This window comes from Podarcis gaigeae (assembly GCF_964106915.1).
Source record: "Podarcis gaigeae genome assembly, chromosome: 2".
In the NCBI taxonomy this organism is placed as follows: domain Eukaryota; kingdom Metazoa; phylum Chordata; class Lepidosauria; order Squamata; family Lacertidae; genus Podarcis; species Podarcis gaigeae.
This window is the reverse complement of record NC_139679.1, coordinates 89,920,305-89,941,601: the sequence shown is the minus strand read 5'-3', so window position 1 is coordinate 89,941,601 and position 21,297 is coordinate 89,920,305. Positions and strand designations below refer to the sequence as shown.

Sequence of the window (21,297 nt, the reverse complement as noted above, 5' to 3'; positions counted from 1 at the left end):
GTTTAGCAACATGATAACCCTGCCATATCTAGCAATGGAAAAGCCTATCAAGTGACCCTAATTTTTTAAAACATTCTTTTACAAATAAGCACAGAATTCATGGTGCCTACTTTTTCAGACTTGGAACAAAAGAATAAATATGTACAGCAACCTTGCCTCTAATTAAAATAAAAGTTTCTATCTACTAAACTTCATAAGCAAAACATAAACATTTTCACATTTCCTGAAAATCCTGGTTTAGCAGAATATTCCACCATACATATATTCAGGTATCTACTAATGGTGGGAAACAGACAGAAAGAAGAAGCAACAGCTTGAAGTTTCCACATCCTTTGTCTAAGAAAACTGCAATGTAAAACCTCTTGATTTATTTTTCTCTATTGGTTATGTCTTGTTACGCTGCCCTCACATCACTGTGAGTGCAAAAACCCACACTTTTTGAGCAGCTCTAGGTAATGAGTAGAGTAATAAAGGAGTGTCTCCACCCCCATCGTTTAGACCAAACACTGAGGTCCAGCGCTGAGGGCCTTCTGGCGGTTCCCTCACTGAGAGAAGTGAGGTTACAGGGAACCAGGCAGAGGGCCTTCTCGGTAGTGTTTCCCGCCCTGTGGAATGCCCTCCCACCAGATGTCAAAGAAATAAACAACTATCTAACTTTCAGAAGACATCTGAAGGCAGCCCTGTTTAGGGAAGTTTTTAATGTTTGAAGTTTTATTCTGTTTTTAATGTTCTGTTGAAAGCTTCCCAGAGTGGCTGGGGAAGAAATAATAATTTTTTTATTATGATTATGATTTTGATTATTGCCACAATTAGTAGCACCATGAACATACCACATAACATAAGCCAAAAAATGAAATTCCCTGCACAGTAAATTTTGATACTGAGGTAGACAATAAAGGAAGGTGAGAGAGCAATGAGAGAATTTTACATGCACTTAGGCTTAGTTTCTTAGTTGGACTGAGTTGCACAAAGCATGGTTTTAAAAATGTATGCATAGCCCTGGTATGGAGCCAGTGCACCAGACAAGAGTCTTCACACAATTGCTCTCCCCCCACCCCCCGGGGAAAATATAAATGGGGAGCACGAAGCATGCTTTTTAAAAAGCATGCTTAATGTAACAAGTAGTTTGACCCTAAAGGTTTCCAAGCTGACGAATTTATGGAAAGAGTAGCTTTTAAGCAAGGATTTGATTATGATTTCACCTAAGTGTTCTGGGAAGGGGGTTCCAAGCACGGGGAGCAGCAAGAGCAGCAGAAAGACTCAAGCTATTTAAAGGCTTTTGGGTGAGGGAGGCTGGACGGGTTGGAGAACTGACGATAATAAAGAGGGATTTGGGGAGACAAAGGAAGAAAAAGAGAGGGCGAGGCAAGCCTATGAAGACCAGGAGGCAGTGTTAAGTTGTTCGAGCTGGTTGCAAAAGGAAGTCAGTGAAGGGATTTGGGGGTGGGGGTGGAGAAGGGAGTGCATGGTCCGCATGATAAGAGAAGCAAACAATTTTGGCAGTAGAATTCTGGAGCACCGCAATGAAACCCAGCCTTGGTCTCTTAGCATCTTTCCTGCTTAGCTGGGTTTAATGGCTGCTGGTATGGGATAAGAACGACATTTTCCAAATTTGCTGCCTCTGGGTCATATGTGGGATGCCAGCCAGGCATTGTGACCTGCCAAATACTTGGTAGACCACCCATGTTTATCAAGGAGAGCTGCAATACATACCTAGTGTGGCACATCTACCCTGGGGGGGTTGACGGCTGATAAAGTGGCATGAATTTAACCGACGGCACACTTTTTTTAGGGATACAGCAATTTACATGGTATTAAAAGAACTCTGAAGTAAGGGGGGGACCCTACCAGCTTGCTTTTAAATATATATATAGCTTACCCTATATTTATAAAAGTTCCAATTAAAGATGGAATTTTCTCATTTTATAGTTCCCTGTAACAATGGGTGAGGAAATTCAGAGGCCTGCTATTTCTGCCTGTGTTTGTTTTGCCTTTGCAATGGAATTTCATGTACAAAGACCCAAATAACAAAACAAGACCCTCTTCTCAGATGCAGTGCTAGAAGCATGGGTTTCTCCAGCTTAAAGAGAAGTTTCCATCCCACATTTGCGAAATGCTGTGCTTCTGGGGAAGATTTGGCCACAGGCTTCTCAAGTCCCAAAAGGCTCCCTCCCTCTCCCTCTCTCTAAGCCACATGTTCCTGCCAACTTAATATTAACGCACTTACTGGAAAAAAGGGAACAACTGAGATTTGGGGGTAGGGAAAAAGAGAGAAAGCTGTAGGTTGTTAGGCCTTAGAGAGAACGTCTCCACCTGTCTCGATGTGTGAACAGCTTTAAAGCCACTCTGAAGAAGCTAAGGGACATGTAGAAGGTAAAAGTAATTGCAGAGAAATGAGTGTAATTAGTGACTCAGTCTGGAAAAAAAACCAGAAATGAAGACTTGTAAAACCACAAAAGCAGACATACAAGTTGGAAGAAAGCTTGCACCGAAGAGCAAAACCTCCCTGAACGTGAAATCAGCAGCTGGGACATGGCCCTTTTGAGGGCTGCGCAACCACTCCCACCAGACTGAGGAAGAGGGAGGAAAGGAACCCTGGGCTGGGGAAAACACAATACAGCCAACCATGGGAATTAGCCAAACTTTCTCCATGCTGCCTCTGTCCCCACAACTATACTCCCATCTCTCACATCCACTTAGTCTACTGCGCTGAGAGCAGTAGCAGGAGTACTAGCTCACAATAAACTACAGAGAATTGCCATACTCACTATACATGGGTGAAGGAAGACAAAGCACTTTTAAAGGAAAATATTAGATGATAGACAGGACCTGCAATTCAACACTGCAATACTGCCGCTTGGGAATTCACAAAACCATATACCCAACTTTATTTGTATTTAATTTGTTTATCCTCAGCAGAACCGGTCATTTCTTAATTGGACATGATCCCACCGGCCTGTCCTTAATGGGTTTCAGTTACTCTTAGCCTGCAGGGGAATTGCTGCCTTCTTTCTTTCTCTCCACCTCTTGCCAAGGTTCTGTCACACGTTAGCATTGCATTTTAGAGTGACAAAGAAACAAAACCCACGATGAAGAGAATGGACTTCTGTCTGAGTCACAGTTCAGAAACCAACAGTTCACAAACATGAACATCGCCCCAGATAATGAGGTCCCAAAGGGGTAGGGAAAGAGTCCATCTCCTCTGATGATGCATTTCTGAATGCACTCCTTCACCTTCTCCCATGTAAGGTAAGTGATGTAATTCCATTTTAGGAGGGGTGAAATGATGGGGGCAGAGGTAAAATGCTACACTAAAGTAAAAGTGAGAATTCTGAAGATTTGGTTGGATTGCCTGTACATATAGTGGAAGCCAAAATCTAGGGTGTCAACAGTGTATGTATGTGGGCGAGGAGGCAGGTTAAATACACGCTGGCAAATGCTTACCGTAACAGGGAGTTGTCTTTCTGAGGTGCTCAAAGATTCATTGACTGAGCAGTGAATAACTTTATCTGAAACTATTTGGATCTCGCAGGAAATTAAGCCAATCTTAACTTCATACTCGTTGCTTTCCAGGCCAAGGTTGTCAGGCTCTTTCTAATTATGAAAAAACAAACCAAGTGAAAAATGACTGTGCCAGTGAATCAATGCTGGTCTTCTACACTGTCTACTTCTCAAAAGGTCGACTAAACTCTTGTCTCAAACATTTCTGAAATCTTTTGATTTAGTCCAAAGCTCTCCTTTTCAGCTGACATCTTCCATTTTACGAAGGCACCACAGGAAACACACAGCCCTCTTCCCATATTTCTATTTTAGATGTGATGGAGATACGGGGGATGGGGGGGAACGGACAGGAACTGTTTTCCAGTTCCTTCCCAACTCCCAGAATGGAAAACATCAGAGCCAAAAAGCCTTAAAGGCCTGGGGAAACTGTCTTTGATCTTCCCCTGATTCTGCACATCAAATGGTATCTGATTAAAGATAATCATAAGCCTGTATAGAAACTGGTGACAGAAAGAAGACTAGATGGTGCTTAGATCCTGATAATGGCTGCATTTGACTGGACAATGCTTTTGAAGTCCATGGTACTCAGTGAGAACATTTTGCAGTACATAAAGGCCTGTGACTAGCATTGTTCCAAATCATTCAATTCTGCTTTGTCTTGATTTCCTTGTTTATTTAACAGGAGGTGTCAAAATGATGTAGGATTTCTCTGAATAAGTATAAATTTTCAGCCTCCATTTCTTCCTTCAAATGTTCTTTTATCTGTTGTCCACTATTTCCTTATTTCTGAGTCTCTCAAGGGCTGGATTTGGCAGCTGTTAGAGGAGACATAAACTCTTGCTTGACTCTCTGTGTCTACATTTCCCCTTGCTTGACTCTCTGTGTCTACATTTCCCCTTGCGTTTATTGAATCATGAGGTGCTCCTTCTTGCCCCAATCAATTGTTACAGTGTTTGAGGTGCTGAGAGGTCCTATTCCAGGCTAAGACTGCCTCTCCATGATCCCTCTCTTTTGAGACGTTAAAGGATTTCACAAATAAGCACAGCCCTGCACCCTTTTCACTTTCTTCACTTATCTGCCTGCATAGGACACAGAACCATCCAGGCAGCCCACCTTTGTTTTGAGGGTAGTTTCAGATGAGACATGAAGGTGCAAGGAACAGGAAGTCAAAGTGTCTCTTCTCCACCTCCCCTGCTCGGAAGATGTAAAACTTGTCCGCCCTTCAACAACTTGTACATCTTCCAAGAGAGGGAGAGGTGAAAGTTCTGGATAAGCTGAAGATGCAGAGGAACAGGAAGGAAGACACATTTGCATGTCATCCATTTCAGCATCGTATCCAAAACCACTCTCCTTAGGGGGATTAAAATTGCATTGCTCTTTCTTAGGGTAAGCTCATTATGACGCTGTTTGAGAAACAACATTCCCCCTTACAATATTTCTCACCATCGATGGGGTATCACCATCAACTCAGTCTAGCAATATTCCCTCACCAGCTGAACAAAAAGGTAATATGAACCAATGGGAAATGCCACCACTGAAGCATGCTTCATGTGCACCACATTCTCACATGTATAACTAGCGTCAAAGGCTCTCCTGGATGGTGTTTGATCCATTTCTCCTTCTTGGCTGTGAAGAACTGGGGGTCCATATAGTATTCCAAGTGGAACTTGCTAATGTGTATGGCCTCCTCCGGGTGTTCAAAAGGGAAAAGGCTGTCGTCGGTATACAGGCGTCCATTGATGTAGAAGTCCACAGGTGCTGGCTTGCTCCCGGTGAGGTTGGAAGCAGCTGGAGAAGGGCAGGTAATCACAGTGTCCGTGTGAACCTTACAGTTCTGAAAGCAGGAGAAAGCATGCACATCAAATATAGATCAACTCAAGTGGTGTCGATGGGCAAGCAAAGGTTTCAAAAAGTCTGCAGGCATTTGAGGGGTTTTTTTTGCACGGGGCTAGATATTTTCATCAAAGGGGACAGAGAAAGATGGCACTGAAAAGGGAGCCCTGCTTGCTAAAGGGATGAAATCAGCAATTACGAAATTATTGAATCATCTCTGACCGTCATGTATCATAACAAAATAAAAATAAAAATGGAAAAATCCTTATATTTTGGCAAAATAAAATAATCAAAGTCCACAATCACAAAAATTATCCAAACAGACATTTCCAAATATGAGAAATCAAAATTCAGTTTAAAAATACTTCATTTTTAATCAAATAGTGGGATTGGTCTAATGAGAGGAGCTTTATAACTTGACCCACAAAATCTGGACTGAGGGACACCACAAGCAGAGTGTAGGTGCACCCCAAGGTTGTTCTCCCAAACCAAGAGTTAATTGAAAGCCAGTGCGATGTACTAGCTAGGCTCATGGACTTAAGACCAGTACTCACTGCTCAACCATGAAATTCACTGAATAGTCTTCTGTTAGGCATCCTCTCTCAGCATAACTTATCTCACTGGCCTGTTGTGAGGCTAAGGGTGGAGGGAAGAGAAGAACATGTGTGCCACCCTGAATAGGAAGGACAATATAGCTATTTAAGTAATTTAACCTGTGGGAAAATATCTACACCAGGTTCAGGAATCTATAGCCCCCGGGATTGTTGGGCTCCAACTCCCAGCTACTCCAGCCAATGTGGTCAATGGTCAGGGATGATGGGAGTTATAGTCTAATGATACCTGGAGGACAACAACCTACCCACGACCAATATGATCCTACATATGGCAGTAAATCAAACTCTAACCCATCCCAGAGGAAACAGCAATGGAATGGTAGCAATTCCCTGATGATCCAGGGGAAGAAAAATATTGTAGGAAGTTAGGTGGTGGAGGAGGACAGCCATTTTCAGTGGGTCACAAACTGAGGTGAACTAATACCATTTCTGGCTTCTATGCAAAACTTATGCCTTCTATTTTGCCCACCATCATATTTGACTGAATGCTTCCATCATTTTCGCTCTTTTCTTTATCATGCTACTCTCACAAAGACTTACCGTTTGTTCTTTTCCAACTTTGAGAACAACCATAGACACATTCTGAACCATCAAGAATCCGTTTCCTTCCACGGTGATGATTCTGCCTCCACTTTTAAACAAAATGAAAACAAAAACAGTGAAGTAAGGGATCAGATGAAGAATGGGGCATCTTTCATTCATACAAGATAAGAAAATGAACGAAAAGGAAATAGACACGGCCCTGTATTGAATGAAGTCTGCAGTCCTGTTCAGCCCAGCATCAATCAACACTGTGACTGGCAGTGACTTTCAAAAGTCTCAAGCAGAGCCATTTTTAGGTTATTCGCTTTACCAAACTGTAGCAGAATAAAGGCTACTTCACACATTACCCAGAAGTAAATGCACACAAATTTAAGCACATGTGGTGGAAAGCATTGGTCAAGCAAGGTGTGCAAGGACAATGATCCGACATGTGGTGGAAAGTATACTTTGCTGTATGTGCATCTTACAGTTTTACAAGTACGCACAAAATGCATTTTAACATGCATGGATAAAAGAAAATGTAATAGCATCTGCTTGGACTAAAAAGTGGACAACCTGCAGCCTAGGGGCTGCATGCAGTCACTGAAATAATTTTACGTTGCTCCCAGCATTACCTAATAACTTCAAAAGCACAATTCACTAATAAAATAACAAATAACTATTTCACCACTGAGGCTAAATAGAGACATGCCCTGAATATATTTTATTACCTCGGCTGCAAAGTACGAATAAATAGTTGCGCTGACATGAATCCTGGATGTTTCAAACACTTGTTATTAAAAAGTGGAAGGTTTGGATAGTCTTACCCCGTCAGACAAGCTGCCTGAGGAATGCTAAATGTGGCACCATCAATGTGAAATCAATTAAAGAAAATAATGAGATAGCTTTAGCACATGCCACCAATACAGAGAGGAGGAGAGAGGAGAGGCTTGTCTCCATTGGTTACCAAAAACTACATCCAGACTTTACCCCGCATGTGGCCTTTCATTACTTCAACCATTTCGTGTTCTACTTGCTTTAATTATACCGCAACATCAGGTAGCTCATCGGGGAATTCAGGAAGATAGTGATTTATCCCCTTTGCCTCCAAAAGACACTCAAATCCAAAGTGATAACACACAGGGCTCTTACAAGCACAGCCTTCGCAAGTCATTTAAGGCCTCTAAAGCCTCAGCGTGCTGTGGTTATGCATATTCATAGGCTCTCTGTAGTTCACACTACATCTGCAATGTTGCTTGGTGTTTCCTTGAAGAAATTTAATTCCGAATGGTATTTGATCATTGCAGGGAAAAACTATGTTAGGTCCAATTACGCTTTTGATGAAGAAACCTACAACACCACGTTCAGCAGAAGCGGCAGCGTGGTGGTAAAATGGAACTAGCGGCGAAGTGCTCAAGAGGAATCCTGCAGTATAAATTTCCAAGCACTTTGTTGCCCTCTTTGGTTGGCCGACAGTAACAGTGCCATTTGCACACCACGGTTTAAGGTAAATGTAAAGGAACCCCTGACCATTAAGTCCAGTCGTGACCGACTCTGGGGTTGCGGTGCTCATCTTGCTTTACTGGCCAAGGGAGCCAACATACAGCTTCCAGATGATGTGGCCAGCATGACTAAGCCGCTTCTGCCGAATCAGAGCAGCGCACGGAAACGCCATTTACCTTCCCGCCGGAGCGGTACCTATTTATCTACTTGCACTTTGACGTGCTTTCGAACTGCTAGGTTGGCAGGAGCAGGGACCGAATGGGAGCTCACCCCGTCACGGGGATTCGAACCGCTGACCTGCTGATCAGCAAGTCCTAGGCTCTGTGGTTTAACCCACAGCGCCACCCATATCCCCTACACCACGGTTTAGAACAGCATTTATTTGCAGCTTAGTGATCTTGAATGCTTCTGCCCGACTCTTATGTTTTGCAGCTGCCACCCTGCATTCTGACCCAGTTCTGTCCTGCCTCGCACTCACAAGACTGACAGAACTTCCCGCCCAGCACTGAAAACTGGGTGTGCTGCTGCTGCTGCTGCTCATTTGCAATTCCCCACGTTGCAATTCGTGTTTTGGTTTTTGTGATGACATGCAATCCCACTTTAAGAACGTTGCATAATATCAGGGCAGTTGGCCCTGGTTGGCCTTAAAACACTTCCTGAGTAACTTGGGCTTCAGGTGCACTTGCAGACTTCCTCAAATTTCTTTGTTCACATTATGCTGTTACACTTCAAGACTGTACTAAGCAGGGAGTGATTTCACGGAGAAATTCAAAAAGGAACTAGAGCCCCAAGGGCTCGAGGGGGGGAATGGAATCAAAAGAATTTTTTTCCAAAAAGAAAAAAGAAGCCCTGAAATGTGTCTGCCTTGCAGGTTCTTTTGAATAATAAAAAATTTGCAAACTGTATCAATCAGTCGGAGCCAGTAGGAATAGTACGATACTCATGCGGACTTTGGCCTGAATTTCTACATCCTTTGAAGCACATAAACTTAGGATACTTTCCCCATTATCAGTTTGGAGTTTAGTGATGCTAGCTGAAACTGGGTTTATGGTGAACAACTGTTCTGCCCCACTCATCTGCTCTGCCTGTTTTTCACAGCAATTCGTCTATTTTACTACCCCAGCCTCAGCACAATATGCAGCCTCCATGAATGCCCAAACCCCAACCTAGATCAGTGTTTCCCAACCTTGTGCCTCCAGATGTTTTTGGCCTACAACTCCCATCATCCCTAGCTAGCAAGACCAGTGGTCAGGGATGATGGGAGTTGTAGGCCAAAAACATCTGGAGGCACAAGGTTGGGAAACACTGACCTAGATGACCACCTGCCACCTTTCTAATCCTATTAGTCCCTGTTAACAGTTCTAGAAAATTGCACAGAGTAATGTCTTACCTGATCTGACTCCTTTTGGGGTTGATATCTCTTATACTTGGGTTTTTCTCATACTTGAAGGTGCTGTTATCACCAATGCAGGACTTCCTTTCAAACTGGACACAGACTTTCACAGTGGTAGTAAATTCCACACCTGGCATGGTGCAAGTGATGCTAGTGTCAGTGCGACTATAAAAAAAGAAGACACAATGAGCTGCTGAGTGCAATGCATGGGTATGCCCGGTTGTTGTTCTCTAGTGAGAATCCACACTACATGCCATTCAGCCGAAGCTTTATAACACACTGGATGTTTATGAAATTACGAATGGTGTGTAGTGAGTGTGTGTGTTTGTCTCTTTTTTGTCTCTGTCCATCTGCCTATTCCCTCAAGCACAACTTGGGGCCACCTAATGACTGATTGGCAACCAGCTGAGGACAGAAAAAAGGAAGTGTTTCTTCATAAAATGCACAATCAACATGGAATTTCTCAGTATGTGGTGATGAACACTAGTCTTTATGGCTTTAAAGGATAGCTGGACAAATTCACAAAGGGTCTATCAATAGCTATTAGCAATGATAACTAAATGGAGCTCTATTTCCCTCGAAACCACTGATTTGGGTGACAAGCTAAAGGGAAAGGTCATTGCCTTCATGCTATCTTCTTAGTAAACTTCTGAAAGGCATCCTGATCACTGGCAGTGGAAAAATAAGGCTGCAACAGATGGACTTTGGTGTGATTTCAAGCAGTCTTCTTCCAATGTAAGGTCCTGCCAGTTGTTTTGCTAGGGGAGGCAGGCTTTTTGTGGGGAGGTGGTGACTTCAGTTTGCTAGGTATTTTTATTGATTTGGAGGGGCAGCTGCCCCTCCTTGCCCCCCCCCCAGCTACGCCCATGGTCCTGCCTCATTCTTCCCATCCTTTACTGCTCACACCATCCTCATCAAACTGCTGTGCTGGCGTGCTTACCTGTGGTGGTGTAGTGGGGAAAGCCCCATTGCATGAGAAAAAGCTATTTTGCAATCCATGCATCAAAGACTATATTAACAGAGCAAGATGTGCTCCAGACTGGAGAACTGGGCTTTTTAATAGACTTGTTTTCTCACTTCTGATCAGGGCAGCTTCTGACCCTATTTTAATATTTGCAGCTCATGAGAAAATTCTGCAAATATAAAATTATCTGCTAGTTACATATAATTTGAAAGAATTGCTAAGTACCCTTCACAGATGCAAAACAGCGGGGGAAACCATGCAAGACTAGTAGTGAGATTTTATGGCTACTCAGCAAGTTTATATGCGTTGCATTACCGAGAGCTGTGCTGAATTTGTTCATACTGAAGAATTTGTGTTTCCTTGGAAAAGCCATTGGGCAAACACTTGGCATATGGCATATGGTTCTTGTTTCTTGTCAGGTAAATTATAATTTCCTGCCTCCACTGCTGAATTATGGTTCATTCTGAAGCAGCACTTACCTGAGGTCTTCACATTCTTTTGTGTTATTAACCAAAACTCGGAGCTCAGATCCCACACTCAGGTTATTCCCTGTGATGGTTACTCTGGTTCCTCCTGCTTTAGGGCCAGTAGATGGAGACATAAACTTCACTACTGGAAGCTAAGTAAGAGAAGAATGTCAAGGTGAGGTATTCATTAGTTTCTTAGCCTGTAATTAATGCTAATGATACAGACATACCGCAGGCAGGGAAGATTCTGCATGTCAAAGGTTCTGCAACAATTCTCCAGGAAGAAACCAAGGGTTGTTGGTTTTGCAAACAAAGAAAGCAATTCTAACCACATTTGTTTGGAAGTGGGCCCCACAGACTTTGTAGGGCTTCCAAGCTTCCAATGGGACAACCTGTAAAATTAATCTCACAAGATGAAGATATGTAAAAGGATCTGGAGTAGGTTGTCCTCAGTATGCTGCTGATAATCAACTCCATTTCTCTTTTACATCTGAAACTGGTGAAGCTGAGGTGTTAAACTGCTATCTGGAGGCAGTAATTAACTAGATTAGTGCCCCAAAATTCAAACTCAGAAATGAAAAGGTAGAGCTGCTGTTGGCCAGATTAAGCTGGCATCCCACTTGAGGAATACCCGACTTGAACTTTTAACTGGTATCTATTTTGATGTCATTTTGATACCACATACAAATTTCTAATTCTTTTCCTGACTGTAAAAATAAATAAATCGAAGCCATTGCTGCCTTATCTGCCTTGTTTTATCTATTCTGCTGCTTTCATTGTTTTGTAATATTCCATATCTGAGTCTTTGAGATTGTTTTTAAACTTTGAAAACAGAAGCTGAAGAGCAACACAGAAAACAAACAACAATCATTTCTCATTTCCCACCAGTGACTGGTTTTCAAACAGTGCCCCTTGAACTCTGAACCCGGCCTAAAACCGTGCTCAAATTTTAAAGTCCTCTCGAGTTTCTGATGCAGTAATACACTTGCATTTTCAGTCATATTTGTATCAGACTGGCAGGCTCTGACTGCCTTGATTTGTAAGTAAGGATAATAATATCTGTGACAGTAAAACGGAGATGAAATTTATTGTACCTTTGAAGGAGCATTTTTAAAGAAATGCCATAGGTGTTCTTTTTCTGGCCTTCTGAAATATATTCAAATGCCTTTTAGTTGAGTTTAATCTTGCACAGCAAAATTTAATACCGAAGTGTATACTATACAGTAACATTGCAACTTTGAAGGGGCCTTTTTACTGAAAAATACTGGGATAAGCAGAATGTTTTTAGATTCTTTTTAAAAGCACTTTAACTTTAAAAAACCCCATAATCCTGTGAAAAAGTTTTACATGTTTGTAAAAAAATACTTTGTATGAGATTTAAGAGCTAAACCATGGTGAACAGGATCTCCTCCCTAGGCCTCATTTTTAACACTGAAAACCAGTCACTGGTGGAAAGCTGAAGATTTGGATAAATATTTCAATGCTAGGGAAGGAGTTAAACTCTCTCTCTGCTTTAAATTGCTTTTCCAAAGCTACTATTTACCTAAGAGCCAAAACATATTAATGTAATAGTTTGGATAGCCCGTTATTTGGGTTATTAATTGTTATTTTTGTTAATGCCAATTTGTTAATGTCTATCTCTTCAAAAGTTATCTGAGCCTTCTTCCCTTGGGAGTTCCTAAACTGGTACCCGCCCCCTTCTCTGCATTGAGCCAGACCATGACAAACAGAGACCTCCAATATATAAACTGCCAAGTGGTCAAGTTATGAGTGGTACTGAAAGGCTTGAACCTTGCATGAGAGAGGCACTTTGAGGTCCAACGAGACAAGTTAAGATGGAAGATAATCTGGGTGAAGCACCCTCCACCAGAATTCAAGAGATGACCCACAAATTGCTTCTCTGGTAGCACTGGACCCCGGTGAGACTCTCCCACAGGAGAAGGACCTTGTCCTCACTCTGCTGGTGCAGATGTGAGGAAAGGAGAATCCCTATTCACGTGGGATGCAGATGTGCCAAAGTAACCAAATTCTAGGTTTGGGTGTTTGAATTAGCCTCCATTATAACTGGCAAGATTTTAGTCCTGGAAGTTGTGTTGACGTTGCTCTTAGATGAAAGCGAATAGAACCTCCTTGGTGTTCTATAGCGAATTAGCATCACTAATGTTGCCAGCTGTTTGGATGGAGGCGGACAGATGATAGAAGGCAGCAGAAGGGCACACAATGGAAGGGTGCTGGGCCAAAGTGTGCGAAGGAGCTCTCTCAGAACACCTGACTAATCAAAGAAGAGTAACAAGAGGTGTAGCTAAACATGGCAAGTTTGACACTGTATAGTTGCTGTTTGTCGGCTTTATTAACAGTAATACCTCCTAGCAGTCCCCAATGACACACACCAAGCTATGGAGCAGATATCTCTTGGCAAGATAATTATAGTATTGACATGAGAATTGTATACTCTGTAAATTTCCGTTTGTGTCAAAGCTGGAAGTGTTGATAAGATCGCTCTACCTGCGAGTTTCCATCAGTGATGGCATGTTTTTGTTGTTTGTTTTCTTAATCTTTTGAATTAATTAATAAAACATTTTTTAAAAAAACTGTTCAGACTTGTATTGTTGCTGGGCAAATTTTGATGTGTTTTTCCTCATGCAATTAATGGATGTACTTTAAATTGCTTTCTCCTGTAGGAATGTTGCCTGACCTGAACAAAGGCCTGGGAATGTTAAATCCATCATTAATGGAAGACTTCCAACCAAAGCCACTGGCTCTTATTTTTGCTTCTGTGCAGGTGTTTCCTGAAGATGCAATTTCCTCCGGCACCATCAATAGCTTTAAAACATCCTCATCCTTTTTAACTTCTCCATCACCGCTATAATAGTTCTAACACCAGATACAGTTTTTTTGTGAGCTCTAATTTGCCACATTGCATCATATAATATGACTTATTATTGCTATTTTAAAAAAAGGAGACTTGAGAGGAAGAGAACAAAGGAAGCTGCCTCATGCCATTGGTCCTAGTTCAGTATTGTCTACACTGACTGGAAAGGGCTCTTCAGAGTTTGAGACAGAGTTTTTCCCCAGTGACAAATTCAAAGTTAAAACCCCCAGTAAGAACAAGAAACAACTTACCACATAAGAGTATCGGTCCCTGGATTTTCCTTCTCTGCTCAAATTAACTGTCACCACATCAGAAAATTCATCTGGAGCTTCTCCAGTCCAGCACACAATTCTGTGTAATAAATAAATAAATAAATAAGCAATTGTGACTGAGAGGAAAAATATGGATGAACTTAAAATAGTACCTCATAAAATAAAAGGCGGGCTGGATTGAACTCTATTCCCCACTCTTTAAAATTCTTTATTTTTATATTAAAAGCATTATTTCGGATTCCAACTAAGATAATTTATACAGGAGACAGAGTAGCTTTAAACTTAATGCCTCAAATGGAGTTGGGCTACCATTTCCAGTGCAGATGATATTCCCATACAGAAAGTCTGACAAAAGGGTACTCCAGGTCAAAAGCACTGGAATCAGATTACAGTGGACCCTCGGGTTATGTTACCTCAGGGTAACGTAACTTTCGGGTTGCGAACGCGGCAAACCTGGAAGTGGGTTTGCCGCTCTTGCATGCACATAAGTGCTCTACGGCGCGGCACGCATGTGCAGAACAGGTGCCCCCAGTTACAAAGATTTTGGGATATGGCCAGTCCTCCAGAACGAATCACGTTCATAACCAGAGATACCACTGTATTTTGCTTGTGTGGTCACATGCTAAGGGGTACTCCATTCTGCATGAAAGGCAGGGGAGTGTCTGTTGATCTCCCCACCAGTTTGCATTAAGAATTCAGAGCACTTTGGATGTTTTGGTAGGGAAAGCTCACTCTTCTCTCGATGAAACAGGGAGGCATATATAACCAAGTGTAAACTATCCTGGTACAAATTATTTCACTAACTATTCATGATGGACTGAACCTGAAAGAAGTAACACCATTCCTATTGAGGCAAGAGTCAGTTCAGAATTTCGGGGTGCCCTTCTCAGAATGAAGAATTAAGCTTATTCTTATTTAAAGTGACTCGACTTTTGAAATTTTGTTGCCATTTTTCTCCTGATCGAGCAAGTACGTATTTCACATTACCGTACTTGAAAATGTGAAGTTCATGAAACTCCAATTATGCTTTATTTCTTATGAAGAGTCACTAAAAATAAAATAAAAGGTATTTTCGTTATAGAGAAATATGAAGTTTGTTCATGACCCAACAGGAAATAACTAGGTGTTTATATTAGTAGTAAATAATCCTGGGATTTAGATTTGGTAGCACCCTCTACTTCAAAGTATATCTGTACCAGCAACCTTTGGGCTTTAATTAATTAATCTTTGGTGTTTTAATTTGCTCCTTGTTGTCCCAGTGCTGCTGTTTATGCATTTCCTGTCCAGGCATGCATGTTCCCATTGGGTCAACAGACTGCTCTTCAGATAATTGCATTCATAAACAACAACAACAACTAAGAGCTGAATATGTCCACTGCAAAAGCTATGGCATATCATACTATAGGGTACAAGAAAGAGGGGGGGGAGTGGTGGGTGGGAGGAAGCAAGAGGTCATTTCCATAGGGTAATACAACAACCATCATCATTAAACACTGGAAATACCCCCTCCAGCACCACCCAACAAAGGAACAGCATCTCTTTTTGTGGGGATTACTATTACTCTAAAAACTTTGGAATGCTTATTCAAGATGGTGCAAAGGACACTATGGGAAGGTTAATAAATGAGGCACTACTCAGATGTAGCGCACTGGGTGGGGTGGAGCCATTACTCTAGTTTCCCAGTGGATTATTGTTGCTTCCTGGGAGGGAGAAGGGGAGGCAGCAGGGAGGTCACCACAGTGTAAAAGGAACAGCAGAGCCACTCCGTTACGCCTGCTGGTGCATTTGCACTATGCCAACTTCTCCGCTGACCTGCCCCTCTCCTTGTGGTAAGCAACCCACATGCCAGGAAGCTAGTGTAATGCCCCGCCCCACTTGGCGAGTCACTTCTGGCACTACCTTTAATTCAAAGAAACCCAGGATTGGGAAGTTAATCGGGGTCAGGACAAGGGATAAAGTGTTCATTATATCCACTATTCCCACACAAAAAACAATTGGTGCAGGAACACCAATGCCTTGTTTGCGTATTTCTCCTCCTCCTCAGATGGAAATGGTAACTTCATAATTGCTATACCCAGCTATTTCCCTCAACTGTTCCTAATGGGTAATTTCCATTTCTTCCAAAATTAGATCTTGCTATGTTGCTTGTTATCAACAGCATGCCTTCAAGCACAGCCCTTATAGATTGCTTGATCTGCTGATCTTTGGTGGCCTCAGCTCATTGGCCTCCTACAACCGTTTTCCATAAGAAATTATCACGAGAATTTCTCCCAGGTTTTTGTGGATGATTTCATTCCAAAATAACTGCACACAATCACCTCAGCTGGTCTCTGAAGCCTGTCTAGCAGAGATAACGAAGACAACTTTGCAAAAATGTATGTGAACATGAAGCTAGTGAAAGGTCTGACAGCACAGAAGAAGTTTCCCAGTTGTTTTAGATGGAGCTGCAGAATGGGTAGCAGCTGTGCGAGTTTTGATTACATTTGTCCTCCTGACCTGCTGAGGGCACAGGCAGGAGACAGGCAGGAACTTAGAATATTGTGGAGATCAATTCCCTGGCACAGCCAGCTAACTAGAAGGCTAGTTAGTACCTGTCTTTTCCGCACTTCTTCACAGAAAGCGTTTGTCTCATGGTAACTTCCCCTCTGAGGATGCATGTGCATCACTCAAAACAAAACAGGACCTACGGTAATCTTCCAGATGGAAGTCCTCAGCAGAGAATACAATTCACAGGAACGACCTGAGAATTCTAGAATGTGACTTCTCTCAGCTGAAGTTATTACTGTGGAATAAATTCCTTGTGGGGATAAAAATCATTAATCAGTTTCAATATGTATCATACAGAAATCTGCCCTTTTCATAAATGAGCTGATTCAGAGTCAGCTTGGTTCACTGGGTCACAAAGCAAACAGTAGCAGCTACTATTAACAACTAGGCGGCCAGTGGATAATTGGATGCCTTACTCTCCATTTACGCATGCATGTGAATCCCTGCAAACATTTGCACGCTCATACCAAGCCCTCACATTCCTGATCTCTGAAGAAAGACCGCTGGAAGAGATCAATCAGCTGAAGAGGAGGAAATAAACGACAGCAATCCCTTTCCTTTCACTCGCTTTTAAATCATTCAGCATGAGTTACTCACTCCTCAGAGACGATATATCTGTCCGGGAGCGGCGAACACTTCACATTCCCTATTTTGACAGCGTTAATGACATCACTGAACCTACGGCCCAGATTTCTTCCTCGTATTGTGACTAGAGTTCCTCCTTCCAGGGGTCCATTCAGGGGCTCGATCTGCAAGTTCAAAGGGAACCTGATGAGAGCAGGTTAAAAGCAAAGGCATGGAAGGCAGCAAGGTGGGGAGCATTCATTTTTATTCCCGTCTGGGTACAAACATCAATTTTATGCTCCCTATTCTTCTACAGGGGGAAAAAAGGCTGTGGGTCCAATAAATGAGCCATATGCTTAAGATTCATGTCCTACTTTGGCTTTTGTGACTAATACAGTTTTTACAGTGCCTTTTACCTCATACAGAAATAATTTCATACACCACTGAAAATACAACTATCAGTATTCTTAAAAGTTTTGAAGAACAGTTAAGGGAAGGGGGAAAGTAGTAAGAACTGACAAGTGGAGAAAACATAATAATGATACCAACTCTTTGCACTGGGAACAGTCAGCACAATCTTTTGTATAATCCTTAACAAAAGGGTTGGTCTCTCTAAACGCCACCATGCATGTTATGAATGATAACAGCTATAAGTGGGCTATTTGTTCCCTGCCTTTTTATATACTGACCCAGCACTGATTCAGAGAGAAGACTGCTTAATTATCACCCTGGGGTTTTTCATTTAAACAACAATATCCAAGTCTTGCTGCAAAAAAGACTATAGTTTGTTTCAAAAAAAGTGTTTATCTACCTGTCTACCTACCTATGGCTTTTATATACTGCCCCGATCAACAATGTCCTCTGGGAGGTTGTGGTTAGCGTCTACACAACAACATTTTGTTGCACATTCAGGAGAGATTTTTATTTGTTACCCTTTGTTCTGCAGTCAGCCACAAAGCCACTTTGATTTTGCTGGACATCTGGCCTAGCTTAATGCGCTACATTTAGAAAGGACCTTTTAAATTGCAACAAACCTATTGGAAAAAAAAAGCCGCCGAAAGCTGCACAGGAACAGCAGCCTTCCTTCCTCAAAGTACAGTTAGAGAGGCTGCAGCTTGCCATTCACTGTAGCTGCTGCCAGCATAACATGACGTAAGCCATGGGGCAGGAGGTCAAGAGTGGAGGCTCCTTCTTCCGCCAAGCTGCTTAGGGCTGATAATGTTCCCTTACTAAGCTCAGCGTCCCTTTCCAATAGACTTGTGGTTGTCCTCCCCCCCCCCCCCACAAGACAACTCTGTAGACACTAAAGAAAAGCTTGTTTGTTTTTGCAAATGGAGAGATTTGGATTGAATGTACAGTATCTGCTAAGAAATAGCATCCCAACCCCGTGACATGCCGTAACCTTAATTCTTGTGGTTTGCTTTCAATTCTTGATTTTGGCAGAGAGGCAGGAGGCTAAATTTCCTATACACTGGAGCAAGGCGGGCTCCCTAGCATTTCCTCTATACAGCAGGGACTGAGAAACGGGAACGGTAGATGTTAACAATAAAATGGCTATTGGATTATGACCTACCCATCCTCACCAACACAGTTTTAAGAGCATTTTTCTGGATTGTGATTTTATATATATATATATATTTATTACTACTACTGTCCAATCACAAATAGCCCTTCATGAGCAAAGAGTAAAAAAAGGACGGTGTCCAAGCAACTTCATATGTGCTTAGAGGAAGCAGATTTCTAGACCCATTTCAAACTGGTGTCAGGTCCAGTTTTAGCACTGAAGCAGCACTGATCGGTCTGGTTGATGACAAGCATGATTTTGATTTTCCCTGACCTCTAGGCAGCTTTTAATACCACTGACCATAGAATCCTCCTGGAGTGGCTTTGTGGCATCAAGAGATTTCTGTTTGTCCCTGCATCATCTGTGTTAGCGTTTTAAAACTGAGACTGGTGAATTTATTCCTACTTTTGTGTTGGTTTTAGGTACTGGTATTGCTTTAAAGTGGGTATTTCTAATGTTTCAATATTGTATTTTTAAAATACATTTAAATACTTTAAAATACATAGTTAAAGGTTAGAGTCTGTATCTTAAAATCTCTGCATTGGTGGGGTCGCACTAGTAAAGGTAAAGGAACCCCTGACCATTAGGTCCAGTCATGACCGACCGGTTATGGCACTCATCTCACTTTACTGGCCGAGGGAGCCGGTGTACAGCTTCCGGGTCATGTGGCCAACATGACTAAGCCGCTTCTGGCGAACCAAAGCAGCACATGGAAGTGCCGTTTACCTTCCCACCAGAGCGGTACCTATTTATCTACTTGCACTTTGACATGCTTTCGAACTGCTAGGCTGGCAGGAGCAGAGACCGAGCAACGGCAGCTCACCCCGTCGCAGGGATTTGAACCACTGACCTTCTGATCGGCAAGTCCTAGGCTCTGTGGTTTAACCCACAGTGCCACCCGCGTCCCTCGGGTCGCACTAGACAGTCTTTAAAGTTGGCTCCAATTCTAAATACCAAGCTAGCCTAATGTATCCACCATAAAGTCCAGAATACTGGTCCCTGTTCCACCATCCATTAACAACAACCAATTCCTGTTTACTGCGGCAAAATGACACTGAGCAGAATGCCTCTTTCTGTACTGTGCCCAAGACTTACCTTCTTAATCTCAGGAGGAGGACACATGCCTGGAATCTGGAGGGACTCAGTGTTTAGTCTACAATTAGAACTGCTCTCGCTCCAAATGCACTGATGACCCAGATCTTCTCTCCCAAGACACTGAGAACAGTCAGCACTTCCAATTGCACAATTATAAATCTCCACTAGAAAAAAGAGATAAATATTCTAAGCTGGAAGCATATTATGACTTTGCCTAACTTTGTGTGTGCAACTGCCCCCCTGCCAGAGTAATGCAACATTTCCAACAGCAGAGTCTGGACATACAACAATTTAAGAAGTTTTGGCCATAGTCCTAAAGATTTCCCAGAAGTTCTGGGCACTCGTTCCCACTGCAACATAATTTAGTACTTGAAAATCCCTTTGTCAATTTGTGCTATATTTTTCTAATTCTAGATATCCACATGAGAGGCAGCTTTGCACAGCTCAATACATCTAGTTAGCAAAAACTTTAGTTTACAATGGCAAACAATTATCATTACAATGCTCAGCATGATACGTGCATTTCACCAACTTCCCCCAAATGGGAATCTTTTTACTTCTCTTATTTCTGCCTGTCCTTGTTTCAGTGGCCTGTTACATTTTTATTAGACCAGGAATGGAAAATATGTGGGCCTCCAGATGTTGTTGAGCCCCATCTCTCATCAGCCCCAGCTAATGTAGCAGACAGGATGATGGGAGTTGTAGTCCAACAGCATCTGGAAGACCACAGGTTCTTCATCCCTGTATCAGAGAACAAAGGGATTACCTGCTCTCCTAAGTTTTAGGCCTTTTGTCCCTGAATAAATAGGAAATCCTATTTATTAATCAACAGAATGTGGTGTCGAGAAACATTTTCACCACATGCTATAGAACAAAACTAAATCACATAGAAAGCAAAAACCAAATGGGAGAAGGGAAGGAAAGATATGGATTAATAACTGTGGGTGGGGAATCATACAGACTAGTGTTTCAGGCAAACTGGAGCCCTGTTGCAATGAAAACGAACCAACTGACTTTTACAACAAAAACACTACAGTATAATTCTGAACCAAAGCTTGATTTTGCCCAATATTTTCAACCAAACAGTGGTATTTTTCAGACAGCTATCTGAATGACTGCCTTCAGCACCCTTTGATCAAAGATGTATTACCTATGAACATTGATATTACATACGTGTATTACAGCTAACAGCCATTTATAGATCTAACTTCCATAGACACTTGCACTATAGGATATTGCAGGCAACTAATCTTTTCCTGGTGCTGTTTAGCATCCATATGAAGCCATTGGCAGCAATCATTCAGAGTTTTGGTGCCACATGCTATCAGCATGCTGATGACACCAAGTTCTATTTCTTGATAACAACTTAATCAAGTGTGGCTATGCAGTCCTGGACTGCTGCCTGAATGCAGTGATGTGCTGGATGAGAGCCAATAAATTGCATCTGAATCCTGGCAAGATGGAGGCTCTGTGGGCGAACTGATATATCAGTTGCTTGTTCTGGATTGGGCTACACTCCATTTGGATCTGTAGTCTGGAGATACTACTCGTTCCATCATTGTCACTCGAAGCCCAGGTGACCTCAG

At 42.2% G+C, this 21,297-nt stretch overlaps 1 protein-coding gene across 1 annotated transcript in view; it reads right to left on the bottom strand.

The window, feature by feature from the left end:
- Positions 1 to 21,297, bottom strand: part of PLXND1 (plexin D1) — a 160,941-nt gene that overhangs the window by 51,515 nt on the left and 88,129 nt on the right. The window contains exons 12-19 of the mRNA XM_083722214.1: positions 19,712 to 19,875; positions 17,086 to 17,237; positions 13,921 to 14,020; positions 10,810 to 10,949; positions 9,364 to 9,531; positions 6,489 to 6,579; positions 5,069 to 5,335; positions 3,445 to 3,594 (exon numbers count right to left, since the gene is read on the bottom strand). Of these exons, the coding sequence (XP_083578340.1) occupies positions 3,445 to 3,594; positions 5,069 to 5,335; positions 6,489 to 6,579; positions 9,364 to 9,531; positions 10,810 to 10,949; positions 13,921 to 14,020; positions 17,086 to 17,237; positions 19,712 to 19,875 (1,232 nt within the window). The remainder of the gene's footprint in view (positions 1 to 3,444; positions 3,595 to 5,068; positions 5,336 to 6,488; positions 6,580 to 9,363; positions 9,532 to 10,809; positions 10,950 to 13,920; positions 14,021 to 17,085; positions 17,238 to 19,711; positions 19,876 to 21,297) is intronic.